Here is a 23795-nt window from a genome sequence, read left to right on the forward strand (position 1 = left end):
CTGGGAGATGGAGAAGGTGGCTTTGCTCTCAGGAGTATAGTAGGGGTCGCGGCAACCGAACTTGCTCAGAGGTGCGGAGTGGGGAGTGAGGAGAGGACGCAAGGATGGTTTGACGTTTGGCCCGAGTGACTGGGAGGATGGAGGTGCCATTAGCCGAGAAGGGGAAGCTGTCCACGGAGCAGTCCAGGGAAGACCAGGAGTCCATTTCAGAACACCTTGTGCTAGGTCTCTGTATTCTAGCCCAAATGGCTTTAAATTCTATTTCAAAATGGTTTTAAAGGGGCTTTTATGAAAGCCATCCATAAAATCCCACAGAAGTCATCAAAATTAACAACAAAAAGGAAAAGGGACCATATTTAAATGACAACTTGTCTACTTTAAAGATCTTCCACCAGAAGTCAAGGCAAAACGATTGTTTATAGAAGACAGTCGGTAAAGTTTGAAATGCAGGAGTGGCAAATTAGTTCCTTTCATTTCAAACAATTTAGTTGTGATTTACGGCATCTTATACATTCATTTCTGATTCTACACTATTCAACTCTGATTTATGAATTGTCCATTCCCATGTAAACCCTTTCCCTTTTATCCTTTCGGGCCACTGACACCTTTAACATGTTTGGGGAAGTGTGACAAAGTACAAACTATCCAATTTTGTTACTTGTTAGTAGCTCTGGGAAAACTTATTCGAAAAAAGTCATATGAAATTGTTAGCAAAATTAGTCTGTGTCTTCCGTAAGGAGTCCTGACCAGTTGCCCCTGGAGGGTGAGCAGATGCTCTGTACCACCTGCGACAGTTTACAGGCTGCCCCTTCCTCCCAGAGTCTCCTGACAGGCTCTTCTTGGGGCCTGGGGTTTCCAGGGAAGCCTCACAGTGCCCGGGGAGCTGGGAGCCCCTGTGGGAGGCCTTGGAGCTGCATCAGGCGGATGTGTGTCCCCTGGGGGAGGAGGAGGAGACTGAGATATGAAGGGGGAGGAGTAAATATTTTATAATTTGTTGAGATCCCTGGGAATAGAAGTCTTCACAGAATGTGCAAACTTGTGGGATTGTGTTCTGTAGGAAGCAGGGGCTGCCTGCATGTCATCTTGGGGGGATTGTGGGCTCTTCCTCTTTTGAACAATGGAAGCCTTTTGTCTGTGTGCCTGATAGGGAAGTTGAGATGTCTTGTTCTGCAGTATCACTCTGTGTGCTTGCTATAATTAACCCACTTGATTGAAAACACAGGGACTTTGAGGAATACCGAGATGTTTGAGACCCAGCAGCACAATGCTTGGCAGTAGCGGGTGTTTCACAAAAATATCTATTAAGTGAAAGAAGTTTCCGTTGAGTCTCTGAACATGAAGTGGAGGCAGCATCCCCAAAGAGTGGGTTTGGGGGAATAAACAGAGTCCTTGGCACATACACTGAAGCTTCCCAGCTTTCCTACCTATAAACCTGATTCTAAGGGGGCTCTGCTGAGACCTTCTCAGAGGTAAATTCTACATGCATGTGTACATAAGGAACTGTGGGGTGGTCCAGGGCCTGGCTCTTGCTGAGAACCACACACCCAGGCTCCCAAGAGTCTAACTTCATATCCTGGGATATGCAGAGCCCAGCTGTAACTCTGAGGAAAGGAAATCCTGGGGCAAAATACCTTTAAAACCAAAATCAGTCAAAGGGAGAAATAAAGTTTAAAACCCATTTATTGCTTAAAAACTGCAGGCCCCAGCCATCTTTCTCCCCTGCTCCAGCAGAAGCAAAACCAGCACTTGCCCTCACCTCTCAGGTTCAGATAAGCCTTCCTGTTGCCCAGATAACTATCCATTGATGTGGAGATTAACTGTTCTCCACCCCTGAGGAATGTCTATTGATATGCAGATGAACTAAAGTCATACTTCTCTCCACCCCTGAGGACTAAAGCCAGGTGAGATATTCTGGAAATATTACAATTTTACCCACACCAGCTTATATTGTAAGTCTGTACCACTCTGCCATGTTAGCGGGTTATTGTGGAAGATAAACCAAAACCACAGCTGGAAAGGAACAGTAACTTCTGTATCTCCAGCATAGGTCAGTGCTGACGGTGAGGTGTGTTTTCAGTTTAATTTGAGCATAATTCCGTGTACAAAATACTGGGGATCTAGAGTAAGGGTGATACAGGGGTTCTTGTTTGTGGAGTCTAAAAATGAACTTAGCAAATGCCCAAGGTAGGAGAGCCAGGACAGAGGCTTTTATTTAGAATTAAAGTGAGAGGAAAGAGCTTCTGGCTCACGCCAGGAGGGGACAAGAGAGCCCGGGGTGGTGTGCTGTCTAGGGGATTTATAGGCAGTTGAGGATTTTTGGGAATTAAGGGTTTGGGTGTGGACTTGTGCCACCTGCCCTGCCCTCCAGGTGGGCTGGGTTATTGTCTGTCTGCTAGGGCTGTTTACGGTGAAGTCATGGGTTCTGCTGAGACACCCTTGCGGAACACTCAAACACTCCAGGCCAAGTTGCTCCTGGCCTTTTGACCTTTAACTGATCTCACTGAAGATGTCTGTATTCCTAGTCTGGTATCTTTACCCTAGAGAATTAGTGTGGCCTTGACTTTGCCTAATGCTGAACACAGAGTTTGGATAGGGACTTTACATTGTTACATGGCTCTGACTGTAAATACCTTGCCTTGCTTTTTTCCCGGAGAGGCCCTCACCCTACTCTGTCTAAGCCCATGGTCCCTGTCTCAAGGGGATCTGCACTCTGGCCTCAGGTTTCATGCTTGACTTGGGGGCAGGTTACACTAACTCTTATTTTTTTACCTCTTACCGGACTGGACAAAATGGTTTAGCATTTTTTCTCTCCCTAAAATTCAGTTATTTACTATGAGTAAAGCCCCAGTTTAAATGACAATAGCAATGTGCATTTCTGATAGAAGTTTGTGAAGTGAGAGCACCGAAGTAATGGACCAAGCGTTCCAATTTGGTTTTTCAACAAACCTCATCACTTCTTTAAATGAGGTCAGGTCTTGACTGCTGTAGAGAAGGTGTTCGTTAAGGCTTCGTAATAGTAGCAGGCTGTCTCCAGGCTGTCTCAGATGTAAAGATCGTGAAGAATCTTGAAAGCATTAATTATCTCTTGTGTCACCCTGAGGGAGCAGAGAGGTGTTATTATCATTTTACTTTCGCAGCTAGGTAAATCAAGGCTCAGAGACACATTTAAGTTGCTTGTGACTTGGACAGGCAATGGTCCATGGCAGACAGGGAGAGAACCTTTTTTCCTTCCACACAGGAAAATGTCTGGAATTGAACCACTTTTGTTGCTTTTAAATATCCCTATTAACATAGAGTAAAGCCCATAGTAATGTGCAGTAAAACAAATGTAGATGTAGCTGGGCTGACAATGGCCCTTTTCTTCTTATCTGGGCTCTTCTCTGGGCACCACAAGGAGGAATTGACTGCCTTTTGATCATTTTGGGAATTATCAGTTCAGGGAAAGGTCAGTTGTTAAGTAATAGTTTCATTGTCTTTCTTCTGTTGCCCCTTCTGATAATTCACACTGAACTTCATTCATCTGTAGCAATATGACCATATATTTTCTGTGACTTGGTTCTTTGGAACCCATGTATGGTAGTTTTACTGTAACTCTCATTTCACTCCTGTAAGATCTGCACTGACCTTCTTACTTTCTTTTAAAAAATGTAAGTATAATTCACATACCGTAAAATTCACCTTTAAAGTGCACAAATCCATGGTTTTGTTACCAGTGGAACATGTTGTGTTTCCCTGATTCTTGTCTTCTTGAAGGAAACAATTCAATCAAGAGAAAGACTTAGGGCAGTTTTAAACAGTGGGAGTTTGTTAAGCAAAGTAAAAGTACACTTGCAAGAAGGGTGGAGAGCAGGCTGTCTGGGAGCCAGAGGCAGCCCCGCTATTAGAGTCAGGCTGATTTTTATTTTCCTTAAGATGGGAGAAACCCTGCCCTCTGATTGACATGTTAATTGACAGCTCTAGGTTACAGAACCTTTTTCTCACTGCGTAGGCACCTTACCAGTAAGAACCTGAACGAAGTCCACAATGGGGCCCAAACCGCAGTGCTACTTAGATGTAGGTGTTATTTTAATGAGGCGGGTTACTCTTGGACAAGGTCTTTGGGCCTTGTGCATGCCCTGTAATCAGGGAAGCCCCTGTGGTCCTGGGCCTCTTGGCAATCTAGGTGTCCTTGACTGGGCCTCCTGGTAAGCTGCGCATCCTGGACTGTGGAGCTGGGAACTAAGGGGGATTTAGGCATTGGCCAGGGAGGAGTCTGCCTTGGTGATGGGCTGGCCCCTTTCTCCTGCTTATGTCTAACTAACTGCCTACTCTAACATTTTAAAGTGTATTCATGCAGTTGTGCAAACATCACCACTAATTTCAGAAGGTTTTCATCACCCCAGAGGGAGACCCCACACTCGCCAGCAGTCATCCTCATCCCCCGCATGTTTCGTGCATGTGGGGTTGTATAATAGGCAGCCTGTTGTGTCTGCTCTTTCCTTTAGCATCATGTTTTCTAGGTTCCGCCACGATGCAGCATGAAACAGTGCTTCCCTCCTCCTTATGGTGAAGGAATCCTCCACTAACCCCACAGAACGGCTGTGCTTCCAGAGAGGAGGTGTGATCCAGGGTGACCTCTGTTCCCAAACCACATCCCCTAGTGTGACCTCATGTGCTCTTTTTTTCAGGTTTCGGCCCAGGGTCTTTCAATAGAAGTCCAACTCAGTATAGTTCATAGGTTCTGAACTTAATTTCTACTTTATTAAAGTTCAGGCACGTCAGTGTCTGAAATGCAGGGGCCTCTGTCATATGCCCCAGAGTATAGTTAAGTGTGGTACCTGGGTCCACCTGACTCAGGCGGGGTTAGTTTCTGTTAGAGCTGAAACCTTCGCTGAAGTTCCCTTTTGCCATGGACTTTGTATTTTTCCTCTAGGGATCCTGATAAGGTTCAGTGGGAGGCCCTTTGCCTTCACTGTTTGCTCTAGGCACACACCTCGGGTCACAGCCGCAGCCCCGGCCTGCCTGGGGCATGAAGATGTGGGTCTACCTAATTCTCTTCCGCCTCTTCTAAGAAGGTCTTTTTCTCTATTGTGCCGTAATCAGCATGGAGGTGGCTGCAGCCCATTCCTGCCCTGCAGACACCTGCCATATTCCTGTTCTCTAAATATTCTTTCAGATGCTGAGGATATTTATTGCAAGGTATGTCAATCAAATCACAGCCAGTGCTATTAAGAAAAATTTACTACCAGTATTTACTTCTCTTTATCACCAGAGATCTTTCATTGTCAAAAACATCACCAGTTGGACTGTGACTTCAGGTTAAGTGGACTTGGAAGAGTTAAGGAATTTACTTTTTTGTGGCATTGTATTTATGCTGTGGTAGAATTCATTTCTCAGCAAGCTTAACAATGGCATTCAAACTGCTGTCCTGAATTTTGTTGACTCGAGAATAATAGCAGTAAAGAAATGTAGAGTCCTAGATATCTTCAGAGTAGCTTAATTTTTATCTACAGCAGAAGTATATGATATTAGTGGTGATCCCTTTGTTAATGGTGCAGTGTAGGACTTGACTGGCCTTTGAATGTGGTCAACTCAAAGTTACTCTTTTCCACTGAATAGTCCATCTGTTATTTCATTCAAATGTTTTTATTTTCATTCCGTTTCACTGACTAATGATGGGTAATATGTGCCTGGATGACAGAGCACAGCAAAGGTCATTAATGGAAGATATCACAGACCACTGCATTTTTTTAAGTAAAAGCATAAGTAAAACTTAGGGAAATCTGAGATAAGAGTTAACTAAAAATAATCAATGCTATTCAAAGTTTGCAAATTTAAATGTAAAAGTTGAGAGATTTTAAGCTTTTTCGTGCAAATGAACCCAATGCTCAGGGTGTTTTGGCACCATGATAAACTGTCGTGAGCATTAATGCAGAATTTTATAGTAGCAGGCAGGCTTGGAGAACTGGAAAAGAAATCACAGTGTTGTATTTATAAAATGCTGCATCCTGCCACTGGCAGCTTTGATTTACCAAAATCTCTACCTTATCTTAAAACTGCATTCATACATTTTTCAAAAAACAAAAGATACATAAGAGGAAGGAACTGAATTGGATAATTTCTAAGATTCTTTGCAGGTCTAAAATTCATTGATTCTCAACAAGCTGTTCACTTATGGAATTACATATCGGGAATTCTGAGAAATTGAATAGAGAAATTGAATAAATCAGTAGATTGAGAACATAATTCACACAAACTATGTTGTCTGATGTCAGTAGGTCTTTAAAGTTGTAATACAACTCTATTGCCACAGGGAATTATTGAAAACTTAATTAAATCATTTGTTGTTATTTACTTGTATCTTCTTGGATATTATTCTCTTTTTTTAGATTTTTTTTCCAGTGGTCTTCACAGATGATCACCTTTCTCTAGTTTTCACCTCAGCGGGGGTCTTAGGGTTAATGATTAATCAACTAAAACATTGTGAACCTGAGGTGAGAGTCACGATGAAATAATGCTACATTATTTATCTGAATGCGATCTTTTCAGTTGCTCTAGTGAACATATTTCATCTTTCTTTAGGAAGAGAGGGAGCTAATAGTCGCTTTGCACCTGATCTGAGCTGGGTGCTTGTGGGTGCATTTTGCATCCTTCGATGTCACTGACCCTTGCAGAGGTGAAGTTAATGTCCTGGCCATGGAGAGAGGCAGAGGTGTCTCTCAGCAAAGGGGGCACTGCCTGTCAGCTTTAGAAGTTCAAGAGTCTTTTTTTTTTGAATTTCTTAATGAATTGGGGGAAAGTGGCATTTCTTGGTTTGGGACATGGTTTTACTGGACATTTTTATAGGTGAAAAATGTGTGTCATTGAGCTAAGAACAAGGTCCGGCACAATGAACACAAATTATTTTTTCCCCATAGCTGTTGGGGTACTTTGAATTTTCTCGGATTGAATCCAGGAAATCAAGAGAAGTTTTTCCTTTTTCTTTTTTTGTTCAGAAATTTTTCAAGAGTTTTTGCCCATTAGAAAAATGGTGTGACTGACGGCAACAGCCAGTATGTATTGACTTTCCACCAGGACACACTGGCATGGGTCCGACATTCGCCGTGGTTGATTCTCTCTGTAGTCCTTGTGATGGGCAGCTGCATAATGCCTCCTAGACTGGTTGCACCCAAGCATTTCCATATGGAAACACATTTTTTAAACACTAAAAATTACCTTCCATTTGTTTTTCTCCCCATGTTTCTGTTAGAGCATTAGATTGCTTTTTGTGAAATTATACATGGAGGGAGATTACATTAAGAATGACTTTTATTTCAGAATAGTAGAAGTATATATATATCAAAATATATCCAAAAGCTTTTTGAGAATCAGTATACTCCGAGGTATGCTTTCAAGCATGAAAAGCCTAATTTAAAAGTAATTTTCGTTCTCATTGCATATCTTTTGTCTACTTCAAATGAATCCTCAATCCACAAACCGAGGCAGAGCTTTTCCTGATGCTATGAGTACCTTCACTGGTTTCGTTAGGAAAGTCTTTACTGAATGGGAAAACGAATGTTCTCTCATGTAGTTGCTTGTGTTGGGCCTCAGGGACTGAGATCATCCTGAGATCATCCTAACTCCCCTTGTAGTTGCTGTTTCTGAGTTTGCAGGCTGCATTCCGAGACCCCGGGAGGGGGTCCGGTCCGCTCCTCTCTAGGAGCAGCTCTGTCTCCAGGAGGAGGCTCCGGCAGGCAGGCAGGCAGAGCGCCTCAGCTGCCCCCTTACAACCAGAAGCTGCCTGGTCTCTCTAGCTTCTGCTGGCTGCTACCTGGGTGGGTATCCTGGGACTGGGAAGAACTGGTCGCCTGTTCCCTTGCTACCTGGTTGAGTGAGGAGGCAGCCAGCAAGACGGAGATTATGAGATGGCACCAGCTAGAGGAGCCAAACCCCGGGGCTGCCTGCTGGGCAGAGTGGGGGCCCCTCAGGAGTCAGTAGCAGGTGGCAGGCCAGCAGGGACATCACCGAGCTCCCCAGCCCCCGCCTGGGCTTCCCAGGGCCAGCCATTCCCAAAGAGTTCCCCTATGGGCATGTCAGTGGATACAGCTTGCTTCTTATTGCCTGGAGAAAATAAATGGCCAAGCCTACACTCCTGCATGTTAACTGTGCTAAATTGGATTTGGAGATAATGTAAATGTAAACTTTGAATTCACGTTACAAGCTGTGTGGGCAAAGCAACCTTAACTTTGGCATTTCCTGATGCTTCTATTTTTAAGTGATACCCAGGATGTTTCTGGAACACAGGTTTTGCCCTGTAATTGCAAAGGATTTGGGGTTGCCAGCTGCTTGGCTGACAGTGATACTGGTGGAGTCTATACCGATGCACACCCAGGGAGATGCTGTTACGGGTCGGCTCCCGCGTGGGGCTCCGTGTTTCCCTCCCTGTCTGTGAGGACCCAGAGGGCCGGAAGACAGGTGTCTTCCAGGTTAGCCTACCAAGTATGTCGTCACCCTCCAGAAATGTTTGTTTTTGGAGAAAGATGTCTAAGCCTGCTCCCAAGGTGCAGCATCTGACGTGGCACCTGGTACCCAGTGGGCGTGCAATGCTCAGCCCCCAAATGATAAAGGAATAAATCAACTGAACGAGTAGCTCCAAATGGGGGGGCCTGTGACAGTGGCTCAGCATGGAGAGGCGCTGTCACTCAGTTGCTGTGTAGGAACTCTTGCGGGCCAGACTAGATGTGAGATATTTCACATTGCTAGACCCCACCCCAGGGTGTGAATTTCCACAAGGAATAAGATGAGAAAGACGGAAGGGTATATTTACGAGATGTAAATAGATGTCTTGACTTGAATTCGTACTTTTGTTATATATTTTTCATTATTGGCAGTCATTAGCTGAAGACATTTCTGGAGCAAGTCTGCACGTCTGTCCCGAAGTGTGCTGAGATTGGGGCAGTGGGGGGGTGACAGGAAGCACGTGCCTGTTACCTGACGGGGATAAAGCACCCTAACAGTGCGTATGTCACTAGGGAGGAAGCTCCCCAAGGTGGGAAGCCAATTTTTTGGTTGGGAGGGGAAGGATATATTTACTCCCTTCAGCAGCTGGTGCTCAAGTCGTGGGCAGAGTGTAAGTGGGGCTATACGTAGGAATTTGGCACCAAGGACAGGATGTCAGCACAGTGCCTGCTTAAAGCAGCTTTGTAAATAAGCATTCAAATTTTACTGGCCTGCACTTTTTTTTTCTAAAGCAAGTCTGCTGTTCTCCCAAGACCAATGTTGTTCTCATTTCTCCTCTAGATAGGAAGCAAAAGGCACACTACTTTGGATGGGGATACAGGTCCTGGTGACATGGGAGGGTCCTGGCATCCCCCGTGCTTCGTTCTCTCTGGGATGGCTTCGGCGGTGGGGTTAGAAAAGGAGTCAGTCTCTGCGGAGACTCTGTTTATGCCCAGACACCACTGTGCCACTGTGAAATCTGGGTGGTGAAACAGCTCCGAGATTTCCTACCTCGGCGGGGCTTGGGAACCGTCCAGGGCTGCCTCCTCCTCTCGGATCGCTGGGCCCGCCTCAGCGGGAGTTGGTTCTCGTGATCTGTCTTGTCCAAGCTCATGACTCAGAGAGGATCCAAGCTGCACCTAAAGGTTCCCTGAGGTTAAGGGGTGCTGGAGGTGATAGAGGAGCCCCCCTGAGCCAGGGCAAAGCTTTTCATCTGGTGGCAGGCGGGGCTTGGACAGGAATGGCATCAAATGTTCTGTTACCAGGTAAACATACTGTCTTCGTAAGAGGTAAAAAGTGGTTGTGAGAATTCTCAGTGTTTAAGTTCCAAAGTTTTGTGCATATATTGAATAGATGACTCAGAATTCATTTGGCACCTGCTCTCGAAAGCAGCCATCTTATTTTCACCAGCATCCATCTGGCTGCTTCAGCTCCAGAGCACCCCATGCCTGTGCCATCTCTGAGCCCGTCGGGGGACTCGAGGTCCCCATTACCTCTGTACCCCTGGAACTTAGTACATACCTGACATATAGCAGGTGGCATAGAAATATTCATCATGAATAAATACATCGATTGTGTGTCTTATTTCCTGTCCTTGATGCAACTCTTTGGAAATACTGAAGCTCTTTATTTACAAGGTAAAAGGCAACGATAACACGCGTGTGATTGATTCTGTTCCCAGGTAATGTGCTTTTCCACTGTTTGGCTTCTGTGACACTCTCTCTTGATTTCCCTATATACTTCTTTGTTATTTCTTGATGAAAAGAGGTGCCTCCTCTGAGGGCCTCTGTGACTGGCATTTCCAGGGTTCTCTCCTGGGCCCCCTTCATGGCTCACTGTGCACAGGCTCCCTGGGGCGGGCGGGGGCGCTGCCACCCAGCCCCATGGCCTCACTCTGCGGCTCCATCGCGTCATTCGGTTCCTTATACTTAGTACTCGCAGTGCTGCAGCTTTCCAACCCATTTCTCCCGAGGTCTTGCCTTCTGCCAATTCCTGCATCTTAGGGCACCCTTCCCTCCCTGCTCCGCTTTCTCATCTGCAGCCACACCCCACAAGCCCCCAGATCATTATGGGCTCTTCCTGTGACTGCCTTTACTCAGCTGCATCCCATTCGTGGAATCCCCTCTCCCCACTGCCCATCCTGCTTGGCCACCATCAGCTTTAAAGGCAAATAATCATATTTAAAGACTCTTCTCAAGTGTCTCCTTTGTATTACGTCTTTTAGGGCCCCAGGGAGAGCTGACTGCCTTCCTGAGTGTCCCCATTCAGCCCTCCGTGGGCTTCCTTCACATCATCTGTGACGCTTTGTTGTCACTGTCTCTGTCTCTCCCTCCCTCACCGATCAGTCCCCCCCGTGGACTAGAAGCTCATCTTGAGGTGATGACTGTGCCTCATCTGTCATTGTTTCCCCAGCACCCGGCAGAGCACCTGGAAAACAGCCAGTGCTCAAAAGTGCACAATGGATGGATGGAAAGGTGTGTTTATGCTGATACAGCAGGACTGGGGGCCGTGGCCTTTTGCGGTTTCTGTTGGTTGGTCTCCCTTGCACAGGTGCACACAGCGGCCTAAGGAGGCAGGGAGGCAGGAATAGTGATGGGTCACTTTTGGGTCAGGGACTAACCTCGCTTCCGAGGCCGTCAGCCTGCTGGCGAGTGGATTGCCTCTGTGGTATGTTAGGTGGGAGAGGTGAGCTCAGGATTCCCACCTGTCATTGCTACCCCAAAATTCCCCAGGGATGGCTTATGCTTTTATGACCAGTACTGTGCCTCACGTTCTCTTACTCTACAGCCACCAGCAGTGGAATCTGACCTGGACTGTCTGGTCCTTTTCTGGGTGGGGCTAGAGTGTTGGGAGAGTCAAAAGGAAGAAGAAATTGAAGCTCTAGAATTCTCTAGACCATTCAGATGTTTTCTTTGGGTCTCCTCTTGTCTTAGGAGCAGCTGCCTCTAATGATAAGTGATACCAGCATGATCATGGACCAGCACTCCTGTCCATGAGGTTTGTCAACTTTCTAAGGTTCCCATAGCTTCCAAAGGTCCCCTGGAGACTATTGTCCTTGCCTCCATTGTGCTGAACAGTTTCTTTGTCAACATCTGTCCATCCTGCCTCAGCCTGTGTCAACTCAGATGGGTCTGACATCGATGACTTCTTGTAGCTGACTGAGATTGGAAACCATCTGCTTTTACCTAGTTGAGGGGACAGTTTACCAATGACAAGAATTAGAATGAAACCTATGTCATATTTTGATAGGGGCTCGTCTTTCCATCTTTTTTGCATCTGTGAACTTGAGAACCACTGGAGAGCATTATTGAGGATGGCTTGTGTGTATAGTTGTAGGCTGGAAAACTTCATGCTCTGCTTTTCATTTTATTTCTTAACCCTTACTCTAGCAAAGATTTGCTGTTCCTCTTGGGACTTTCAGTTGAAGATAAACCGATCGATGTCAGCAAAAGAAGAATTATGCTCGCAAATGAGGAAGCTGTAGGTTGCAGTCATCTATGATATTACATCATTGATTTCCAAGATGACTGCGGTGGTTTTTCCTTCAGCCCAAAATAGGGAAGTGCCACCAGTGGCCACCGCTGTTTGATTCTTGGTCCAATAAATTATTCAAGATCAGAGCTTAGTGAAGTACAGTTCACACCACAACAGGAGTGAGAAGGCATTTGAGTCGTTTTTGTGATTGGCCATTGGTCTCCTTTGACAAAAACAGTCAGAAGATGTTACTTTCGCAGTTAGTGAAATCCCATACCTATTTCAGAAGACCGGCTATGTGCGTTTTGTGATGTCACTGTCATTAAGGATGGCTTTGTACAGCCTTCTAGGTTCCTTTTCTCTCTCACTTTATCTATAAACCAGTTGTTACTATTTTCTTCAGATGGCCAAACTCACTTTTCTGTATTTTTTTATCACTTTCCACGCAGATTTCAGTAATGTCCCTGACATCACAACTGGCCTGAGAAGGAGTCAGACTGATGGCACGCTGGACCAGCTCTCCCCCAGGGAGAAAACGGAGCAAGTGTTCCGGGTAAGGTGCTGCCCGAGTCTCTACTGCGGGCCCTGCAGACGATCCCCACCTTCGCCTGAGGTGGGAGAAAAGAAGATGGAGGTGTCCTATCCCGGGGTCCAGCAGTCGAAGCATTGTTTTTTTTCCTTAAAGAAAATAGTATGTATTTGCCGTACTAATAGGAACCGCTGACCCCAGCCCGGCCCCCTCCCCAACTTCGGGTGTGCCACCAAAGAGCAGTGCAGACATGGCCATTCGTATGTTAGGAAGGTTTTGACCAGGAAAATCTAAGCCTAGTTGTTCTGAAAGTTATGTTAATATTCCATTCCTTTTCTTTTGCCCAAAGACAAGTTGTTTTTGGACTGTTGTCATTTTCTTATGATAAAATATACAAAACATAAAATATGCCATTTTCACTATTTTTAAGTGAACACTGCAATGTTGCTAAGTGCATTCACAGTATTGTGCAAGCATTAGCATTATCCATTTCTGGAACTTCATTCATGCCAAACAGCAACTCTGTACCCATTAAACAATGACTCCCCATTCACCCTCCACTCCAGCCCCCACCTGGTAACCTCTGTTATACTTCGTTTCTTTTGTCTAGTCTAGGTACTTCCTATAAATGTAATTATATAGTATTTACCCTTTAGTTCCTGGCTTATTTCATTTAGCACAATGTTTTTAAGGCTCATCCACGTATAACATGCATCACAACTTTACTCCTTTTTAAGGCTGAGTAATATTCCACTGCATGTACCCCACTTTGTTTATCCATTTATCTGTTGATGGATATTTGGATTGTTTCCGCCATTTAACTACCATGAATGAGGCTGCAGTGGATATTGACATACATATATCTGTTTGAGTCCTTGTGTTCAGTTCTAGCAGGCATCTACGAGTGGAATGGCTGGGTCGTGTGGTAACTCTGTGTTTTGCTTTCTGAGGAGCAGTGCAGCGAACCACAGGGCTGCACTGTCTTCCATCCTTCCCTGCAGTGCACGAGGTTCTCATTTCTCCATGTCCTTGTCCAGTAAGGACACCTTATGTTGTTCCTTCCCTATGTTTTTAACTGTTTACAGTCCATAAACAGCTGTCCTTTTAGAACTGGTCTGATTGACATGATCTATTTTAATACAGGGTACAGTTTTAATTGATTTTAAAGTTATAACTGTTTTACATTTATTTCTTTTGTCTTAAATACAAAGTAATAATGGAGGAAATACAAGCTATGGCAGGTATTTAAATTAAGTTTTAAATAAAACTTATAGCAGGACCCTTTGGGTTTAGAGTGTTACCAGCAGCCAGTCCCTTGGTGAGTGGCCGGGTGGCGCACCCTTTCGTGACTGGTGACGATCACTGTGGGAAGGAGGGGCCAGGTTAGAGCCTGCCAGCTTCAGAGAGAATTCTAGTGGCCCCTGACTTCTCCAGTCCCTCTCTCTTCCCGCCCCTCTGTCCTCTGCTCCATCCCTGCTCACTTCCTCTAAAATCTCCTCCTTTTCCAAGTCCTCCTACAGAGCAGACACTCAGTCGCCTTCGCTGGTCTGGTTATGCCCCCATGATGCAATTTGTTAAACTAAACTAAAACCATCAGCATTGTTGTTCTTACTCTTCTGTGCTATCTCTGGTGGGTTATTTACTTTTGGGAACCCAGTATTGTAGCTTCGTTTTTCATAATGGATCGTAGAGCATCAGATAAATGTATTTTGGTTGTCTTAAAATTTTTAAAAAAGCAAATATTTCTGAAACAGTCAAGAAGCTAGGGGGTCTATTTAAGGTAAGTGTGCCTGTGGGGCACTGGCGCAGTGTGGCAGTTTAGGGGAAGCCACTGACCACCTCAGGGATAATGATTTCCTCTCTGGTATAATCTGTTTGAGCTCCACATTAAAGTTCTGAAGAAGGAAATTAAGTGCTTTTCCAAATTTTACTTTAAGATTCAAGAAAATAGATATGCAAAAAGTTACCATGTTAAGGCCATTTCCAGCTTTATTACTTAACAATGCCTGTCATAATTAATGCCTATACATGATGAACATGGGAGCATCAGTTAGAAACTTAGAAAAGGAGTGGAAGACACAGCTCAGCTTAAAATTGGAGCTCTGAGCTTTAATTTCATGCTAAAATAGTTAAAGGAGAAAGCCAAGAAATAAATGCCAAATACAGAAGAGAAGAATTATTGAAAGAATATTAGCGTATTAAGCATTTGCTGCCAAATTCCTCCCAAGTCTAAAGTGATAATCATCTCACCTTTTTCAAATTTGAAGATTATCTATCATAATGGATTTCGGTACATTAAAAAAAAAAATCCTAATGAGATGCCTAGCAGTTCACACAGCCTTGCTCCTTAGAAAAGTAGAATGAGTGACCACCAAAAGTTATAATTTTGTGGATATTAGTTAAAGTTTTGAGTTTAAACATTACAAAAAATCTGTTCTGTATGATGATTACTATTATTATTATTTTAGCTTCCTAGATACATAAGGGTATACCTAAAAGTGGTCCTTTTTTGTTTTCCAAATGGTGATTTTGGAGTTTTATGATTTGTCCAGAATGTGCTGGACGTGGATCTTTCAGGATCCACCTGGTGCCGTCTGCTGGTGTCCACAGGAGGTGGTCACCCTCCAGAGAGAAGACCTGCCTCTGATTCCCCTGCCTCCCCTCTTTGGACCATCTAACCTTCTCAGGGGTCATTAACTTCTTTTCAGATTAGACTGGTTGAACCTGAGTTGTTTGGGATATTTTACTAACACTATTCTAGACTTTAGAGTAAGGAATAATTTCCTTTGCAAATCAAATGCAGCCTGGCTTGATGAAGCACAGCTGTAAGTCAGGCCTTTGACAGCCCCACAATTTCTGCAAATGGCTCATAATTGATTGCCTTCCTTCTCTTCAAGGGTGCCTATTACTGTCACAGCTCTTTGTGTGCCCCTGTCAACCTCTGCTGTCAGGGGGATTTTTTTTTTTCAGTATTGTTAGCAATTAGCTTGCACTATTGTAATAGTTTAGAGTTTAAAGGAATAAACAATTTCTCTTTGAGTGAGGGGGTTGGAAGAGTTTCTGGTATGTTCTAGGAACTCGAGGTGTGTTAAGCAGTCCCCGCAGACACGCTGCGTGTTCCATCGTCAGCTCCCTGAGCTGGCTCTGAAGATGTGGCACCTTAGTTCTGCCGTCTCCCTGTGCGCCCTGACCTGGGGTCCTCCCAGCCACGCGGGCTCCCAGCATGGGGTGGAAATCCAGAGAAAGAGGGTGAGCCCTCCCCAGCCTCCAGTGCTGCCCTGGAGGAAGAGCTTGGTGGCGCTAGGAGGTCCTTGTGATTGTGATTTGGAACAGCAGTTGGGGATTTTTTTCATCGCCCGGGGATGAGAGTGAGAGAGAGCCTGCATCCTCTTCATTTCCCAACAGCCGGCTGTAGATGCAATCATTTCTCCCAGAGGGAGCCTGTTTCTTTGAACTTTTCCTTTTTATGTACAGCATGTAAGTAAATGAGGACTTTGATTCTCAGGGATGTAGATTCTGATCCAAATGTAGGCATGCTTGCATGGTTTTCTTTTCTCTGTCTTGAAAGTTGATTTTACTCTAAAATGTCTAAAGACGGTTACGCAGATGAGACGCTATGCCTTTCTTTCCAGAAGGGATCCTGGCAGTAATCGTCAAGCACTCTTTGCAGCTCAGGATCAGAGAATGTGTTTTGGGTACCAGTTGTTCTGTGGCTCTGTCAACGTCTCCTTTCTCATTCCAAGGGTGCATATGGGTCTTTAACTTGATCTCTGAAATAGTTCTGTCCCTTTGAAATAGGGAGCTATCAGAAAGTCCTAGGGAAATTTCAAATATTTACTCTGTAAAATACGTTTGAAAAGAGAGACAAGTCATTTGAAGATGGTAAATAATTCTGTGCTTTGTAAAATTTCCTTGGGGTGTAGCACACACTTATATTGGACTTAATGCTGTAAGAGACAATCCACAAAAGTGAACCATTTTCTACAAGGTAAGCAGAGTTTTCACTTTAGGTACTCCTGGTTAAATCTTTTTTTCAGGTTTTTAGGAGGATTTTATGTAATCACCTAGTATAGCTTTGGCAATGATTATTTTTGCAGTTTGTAGGCGTTGTGTTGATAGAACAGAGCATTGGGAATCTGGAGATATACAGCATGACAACTGTGTGTTGTGCTCTTTGCAATTTAATCGTGTTTAAAATATAGTTTGTTCTGTTTATTTTTTCAGGGTAGAAAAAAGGGGCATGCACTAATGGTTAGGTTTTAGTGCACAGAATGAACATAACTTGCATTTAGTTTTTAATGCCTGCTCACCCACTTAGCTTAACCTTTTGAGTTTTTCACATGAATTGCTTTTAAGAGTTTGCATATCTAAGAAGCTGAAGGAAAAGCAAAAGATTATTGAACTACACAATTTGTTTTCCAGCATTCTCAAATTATACCTCTTTCTTACCTTTCTCTGAGTCCCCTGCATTATCTCAAGATGTTTGGTTTTAAGATGTTTTTGTTAAAAAGTCAAATTAAGATGTAATTTATTTATAAATACTGGTCTTTCTGCATGGCTGCTATTCAAGAGACTAATACAATCATGATTTTTTTTTTAAGCCAAACATACCTATTTCTAACTGCATGTCCTCTGACATAATCTCTATGTGAATGCACAGAGAGAGAGCATCCTCAGAGCAAACGCATCGTTCCTGAAAAGTGATTTGGGGTCTAATGGTCTCTGGTAGCAAGACGATAATCTTTCACGATGATTTAATTCCAGGGGGCCTTTTTTTTGTTAGCATTGGTTTATAGAAAGAACCCTTGGCCTGATGGTCAGAAGCCTGAATCTGGCCCCTGGTCCACCAGCTTTCCCAGTGTGTGACCTGGGGCAAGGTGTCCAGGCTTTCTAAGCCCGTGTCCTCACCTGTAAGTAAAGAAATCAATACCACCAACCCTGTGTTGTCAAGAGCATCACAAACAACTAGAAGCACCACTATGAGAGTGTCAGGCCAAAATGTGCTCCGTCCACGTGCATGGTTTTGAGTGCTTTCCTCCTTTCCCCCCTGATGCTTGACAGCCATCTCAGCTGCCTACCCAGACTTCTAGAAGTTAGTGTCAGAGGTCAGATCCTGCTGGGCTGTCCCATGAGATAAAAAAGGATTGGAAACCAGGGGCCTTGGCAGTGGAGCCCTCCTAGCTCTTTGTTATCTGAATGAAGTCAAAGCCTGCCCACCTTTTAGCTCATTTTTCCTAATGTAGAGTGTTGTGGATTGATGACCTTTTCGGTTGCTTCAAATGACTAAATAAGAATAGTATGTGTTAGACCTGGTTTATCTTTAGCGGGAGTGGGCTGTGAATATCGAGATGCTCGGTGAAGCCGGTCGAGGACGTCTTGCAGACTTTTTGCCTTTTGGGGAGAAGTGTCGGTTCCAGGCACAGATGGTCTCCAAGCACACAGGCTGAGAAGGCCCAGGTCAGGCTGCGTCTCCCACCTGCTCTCACCCATCGTTCTACCTTTTGGACACCACATGTCCTGCAGGCAGGGACTTGGTGGCAAGTTTGTGGACTTTTTGCTGGGGCTGTGCTTAATTTTTGCTGGAATCTAGGGGCCATTTGATCACTTTGTAGTTAATTGGATGTTTTTCCCCCATTTTCCTAGCTCTAGTGCCCAGCTTCTTGGTCAACCCCTTGATCATTAGGGCTAATGTGTCAGGAAGATGCCAGACATGTGCTGGGTGTGGCAGGAAGGGATATTCCCCTGGCACAGGGCACAGACTTACCCAGAGGGCCAGTAGTGTCCCCCACAATGTCAAGTGAGGAAAAGAAGGAAAGAGAACCCGATCCCTGCTTAGCGTATGGGGAGGGCCAACAGTGAGTGGAAGCAGTGAGCCTGAAGTGGGGGTGACACTGAAAACTGGGGAGTGAATGCACTGAGCCAGTGGCTGCACGGCAAGCAGTTTGGAAAGAAGGGGCTTGTCCAGCAGACAGAGGTGGAACAGAGCAGTCGACAAGAAGGTGTCAAGGAGTCTGGCTGGTGGGCAACTCTCTCTCCACCTCCACTCAGCAGCCCCCGGCACCCCAAAGTGGCTGTGGGATGGGGACCTGAAGTGATTTGTGCTGGGCCAGGTGTGTCCCTGGACAGCAGCAGACTGAACAGTGGGAAGGAGGCTGTTGCTCTCGGCTGAGCTGCGGGCTCCCTCGGGAAACTGCCCGCAACAGGAGATGCCCGAGAGGTGCTCGGCCACGTGCCTCTGCAGAGAGGTTTGGTGTTCAGCCCCTGGGCAGTCATGGGGCACGTGGCTGGGCTGAGGCCACAGGAAGCTGTGTGTCCACAAACGTGGTCTGAGGCTGGTGTGTTCTGTGTTAATGTGGACTAGAAGTATGTGTAGGCAGCAGGGCTGGTCTGGGAGCCAGCTGCTCGGTATTAGTGCCCAAAACCTGGGGCCAGCCACCCTTTTGCTCTCTGTCCCCTAATATGTGGCATGGGGATGACACCACCTGACTTTCACTGAAGCTGGGAGGCTTCCAGAGGCCAGTTCGGTCCCCCTGTCTTGAGTGGTGGTGGCCGGGGTGGCATGCTGGCTCGCATGTGGGCCCTCTCCGGCCTCCTGTCCTGCCCCCACACCCTCCTTCCTGCCATCCTATGTCTCCTAGTTTTCCCTGCTTCTCAGACTTCCCCTTTCATTCTGTGTTTCTGAAAAAAAGAAAAAATTCTTTTTGAGAGTCATCTTCAAAGTCACAAAATGAAGGAGAAAAAGGAGGAAGTCAGGAAGAGGTGGCGCCACCTGGGCTGTGCGTGAGTCACTAGCGGGGCGGCTTGTCAGAGAGATGCGGGGCCCCGAATTAACTTGCCGTGGAAGCAGCCGAGAGCTGAAGGGATAATTACACCCCCTTTCCACACCGTGGGGCCATGACTAAGAGACTCCCTAGGGCCAAGGCCGCACAAAGGTTTCACCCTGACAGAGCAGAGATGCCTGTGGACGTGCCTGCCCTTAGCCTGACGACTGACTTCCCACATTTCTTTCTGGTGCAGGCCTGTCCTCCCTCTCCTGTCCTCTGAAACAGCAGGGACTGTGGTTTTGCTCCCATCCTCAGAGGCGAGGCGCTGAGGGATGTGTGTGTCCTCTCCCAGACAAGCCCAGGGCCATGGCCCTGCAGCGTGGGGTGGGGGGCTCTCTGACCGGGCTCCTGGCGGTCTCACCTCTGCCCCGGGAGAGTCCCGTGTCCCGGGAGGTGCGGAGCGGGCCGCCTGCTTTTCCCTCTGGGTGTGGGGAGAAGTTGCGGGGTTGGACCCTCTGTTTCTCCCTGGATTGGAGGTAGAGGGTTATGGAGACCTCAGCATCATCTGCTTTTTGGAGAAGAAAGCAGGGAGCCAGTTTCTCAGGCCAAACCCTAACCTCAGTAAACCCTTTAAGGTTCTTGCATTTTCTCAAGGTGAGCCTTCTGGACATAGGGAGGTCTCAGAGGAAGGACACATGGGATTTTGCCCCAAATCTTACGTTGAACATTGAAGTCACTTTCTCCTTGGATTAGTTACCAGATTTCTCTAGATGCAGCTGAGGGGTGGGTCTGTCCATTGTGGAGGCCCATCCTGGCTCTGCTGTCTACTGCGCCGACACCTGTCCTGCCGGACCTCCTGCCTAAATCTCTAATCTCAAGCAATCTTCTGGTTGACATAGGCTTTTCTCTTCATCAATTCAAGGGGCTATTTACAAGAAAAATAAATTTTAGAAGAACCCAAAACATTGGCTATTTATTGTCCTTCATACAGTTATCAAAGTTAAAACTTCTAAGGTTTATAGAAGTTCTAAGGTAATGGTAAGTGAAGGTAAGGATGCTTGTGTTCCCGTATCTGTTTTGGTCTTTTACTTTCTTACCTAGTTTGGGAAATTACATAGAGCAGATGGACTCTCAGGAAGTTCCCCATATATATTATATATAAAGCTACTTACAATTCCAGGAATTTGACTAATCTTACCCTTATCCTGGAGACAGGATTTCCCCCTTACGAATCCAAGAACTCTACATTTGTAATTCTGATTTTGAGTAAATATCTGTCTTTGACTTTGTCTTGACTTAATATTATTGGCATTATAGAAACAAGTACCTACAATGTGAAAAGCACTGTTTATTTAGTCAAGTGGCATTTTGAATGTTGTTTTTATCTTCAAATCTGATTGACCGGATGGGATTGGCTATTAATGCCTTTTTTTTTTAAATTAATGTGCTAAGAGACATTGAGGAACATTAAATAACCTCTTCCTAGATGGTAAAAGACCATTAAGGTTGACATCAGAAGAGACAATATTGATGGTGGTAGTTAGACATCCCTAGATTGTTGAGTACCAACTACAACTTTGTGTGATGGTGTTTGAGCATTTCAGAAAGTTTTGTTTTCTGTAATTAGTGGAAAAAAGTGATTTTGGGGAAACACAAATTTAAATTTTGTTCCCCAAATTTTATAGAACTTGATTTTAGGAAAATGAGTGGCCATCTGAGGGACCAGCAGGAGGTGGTTTAGATGCACAGCTCAGGGGATAAGGAGGCAGCACTTGCTCCTGGGTTTGTCTTCTGAGGCCACTGAGAGAAGAACTCGGCCCAGGCCACTGTCACATCAGCAAGTTGAACTAAGTCATCGGTACTCTTCACTCCTTTGCTTTCCTTTGGAAGAAGTAGCAGCCACCATTACAGTCTAATTTGGGCTGCCCACTGTCGGGCACCATGAATCTTCTCTCTCTCCCCTTTAGTATTTGCCAAGAATGGGGGTTGGTAGTGTAGTGCCCCACTGTTCATTCATTCATTAAAATTGCCTTTGCAAGAGCATTCTTTGGGGGTAGCCATGGTTAACAGGTCTGAAATAGTCATGGTGATAATCCTTAAATATTTTGTGCACCTTGCAATCAGTTGCGTGAAAACTTGGATTGCATGGAATAAATGCAAACGCGTTTGAGTTTCATGCTGCTTTTTTTTTTTATGCCTTTTATCACAGATTCTCACTTTTTAACAGTGTCCCAGCCCCACAGTGCAGCTGCTTTCACTTTTTAAAGAGAAAGAAGTTCTGATAAATCATCCTGAGTCATCTTGCAATTTCCCTCATAGTCTTAGCCTTGAGTGACGTGCGTGTTACTCTGGGGCAAGGCTGTACCCGTGCACCCTCCCCCCAGACACCAGTTCTAACTGCTGAGAGTAAGGTGGGACTGGTAGTTCTGGGAATCAGTTCCCTGCTGTTCTTTCTGACAGCACGAAGAACAGAGCCACAAAAAACATATTTGTCACTGAGATGGGAGACAGGAGAAAACTGAAGGCATGTTTTTAAAGGTGCCCCCAGTTCTATCTTTTCTCCTTTTGATTGTTTGGCTTGCTGGGCCGCCCCCTGCTCCCCTGTTTCTCCCTGGTTGTGTTTGTTCAGCTTGCATGGCATCCCTCCTCCTCCTCCCTCGGCCACCTTCCTTCATCCTCTGCTGCCACCTTAGTTCTTTTGTGTTTTCCGAAAGCAGATGTCAGATGAGGAAGCTCCTAGGTGTGCAATTGCTTAGAAAGGTCTGGCCCGGCATTTGTATGGATGGGGGGTTTCACTGCCATCGCTGAGAAATCGCAGATGCAAACGCTGAAGTCCTGGCTTCATCCTGTCTCCCAAGCTGCCCTGAGCTGGCCTTGGGCTGCCTGCAGTCCGCTGCCTCCACGGTCAGTCAACCACAGGATAAGGGAGAGTCCAATGGGCAGCAGCCTGGCCAGGTGCCAGTGGGTGTTGGAGCAGCAGGGTGGGGTGGGGTGTGCCCTGCTCTCCGTGAAGCCGCCTAGTGAGGTCTCGAGTACAATGGTTTTAGAGAAGAGTTTCCAAGATAGAAAGACGGATAATCAAACTAGTGATCTTGGGTGATTTGAAAACAGTTTTCTGTGTCTGAAGCTTTAAAACAGTTATGAACTGACATTCTGCCAGTTGCATGGCCTCTGATGGCTTTGGTTTTGGGTAAGCCTCTGCTGCCTCTGTGCCCCTTTCCTAGGTCACCCGCTGTTCTCCTCAACCCTGGGGAGGCATGCCTTTGGTTACTTTGTATTTGATTGTATTTTCTAGGAGTTTGATTGGACCACTTATTTAAAATAATTGTCTTAGTTTAAATTTTATTACTTCACTTCTATTATTTAGTCACTGTTGGGTTTTAGAGATCGGTTGGTGGCTAAGTCTCAGATACATGCGTATGAGGTAGGCATTGCTCCCCATGAGATGGTGACTTTGAGACCTTGTCAGTAAGAATCCAGAGTAATGTGAGAGACACTGGATTACTACATTGTTGCTTAAATCTAGCTAAATTACTTAAAACTATAGTAATTTTTTATAGTAGAATTTATAGTAGAAGAACATGCAGCTCAGTCAAGGCAAATAACATTTGGCAGTACCCTTAATGAACTAGGCTGTCAGGAGATCAAATAATTTGGTGTTTTACCTTTTTGTGATTTTACTTCCCAAAACTATGGCTTTGTTGAAACCCAATTTCAAGCATTTTCAGCTGAATATTAGAATTGAAAATCCAGGCCTTTTTAATCACAAAGGGGATGTGATGGGTTTCAGCTGATCATACTGCCTGGCCCCTCTTTACCTTCAAGCCATGCTTTGTGCATGACTAGGGAGCATCCCTGAGCCATGGAACCTAATGGAACAGCACTTAACAGGGGTTGGTGTAATTGTTGCAGATGTTGCCGAGGTACCAGCCTCCAGGAGGGGTGCGGAGAGCCGCGGCCCTCTGCCTGAAGCTGCTGTGGGGGTCATGCCATGGTGGGGGTCATGCCATGCTGTTCCGTCTGGGCAGCCCCCTCGGTTTGTTGTGCATCCGTGACAAGTCTGCCACTATGTGGCAGCAGGAGATTGTATGTGGTAAAGCTTAAATGCCCAGAGTTCTTTGAAGGGTCAGTAGTTTGTCTGCCTGTGTTCAGGTAGGGAAAGCGCTCCCTTCATTCCTCCAGATCAGAGGGCCTGCTCCCACTTGAACCAGAAGGAGAGACCGTGGCTCAGTGCCTCAGGGAGAATGTTGCAGGCAGAGGCAGGCTTGTGCTTGCTTCCTCGGGAGCCGCTGTCGCTGTCACCTGGGGATTCTGGGTGGATACGTAAGGGAATAAGAGGATTCACTGGGAGGATTTTATCCCCTGCTGTCCGAGTTGGAAGGGATGGTATGTGTCTGCCTCTCTGCTCTTGCTGGAATGGGCAGGGAGTGGAAGGAGAGCAGGACCCCAGTGCTGCCGCCCTTGCTCACTGGCTCATGGGCCTCAGGAGAGCCGCCGCAGCCCACAGTGCTTACGCCCTGAGTCATTAACAAGCAGGAGGTTGTGTTCCCACGCCAGTGTCAGGGAGGTGA

At 45.7% G+C, this 23795-nt stretch overlaps 1 protein-coding gene across 13 annotated transcripts in view; it reads left to right on the forward strand.

The window, feature by feature from the left end:
- Window positions 1-23795, forward strand: part of TIAM2 (TIAM Rac1 associated GEF 2) — a 279674-nt gene that overhangs the window by 229412 nt on the left and 26467 nt on the right. For 12 of the 13 annotated variants that reach the window (XM_073219792.1, XM_073219786.1, XM_073219788.1 and 9 more), the window contains one exon: window positions 12381-12484. In XM_073219792.1, the coding sequence (XP_073075893.1) occupies window positions 12381-12484 (104 nt within the window). Of the gene's footprint in view, window positions 1-12380; window positions 12485-15419; window positions 15938-23795 lie in introns of those variants that run through there. The other variant, XM_073219798.1, reaches the window with a different exon arrangement.

Source organism: Manis javanica, chromosome 13, assembly GCF_040802235.1.
Source record: "Manis javanica isolate MJ-LG chromosome 13, MJ_LKY, whole genome shotgun sequence".
Lineage (NCBI taxonomy): Eukaryota > Metazoa > Chordata > Mammalia > Pholidota > Manidae > Manis > Manis javanica.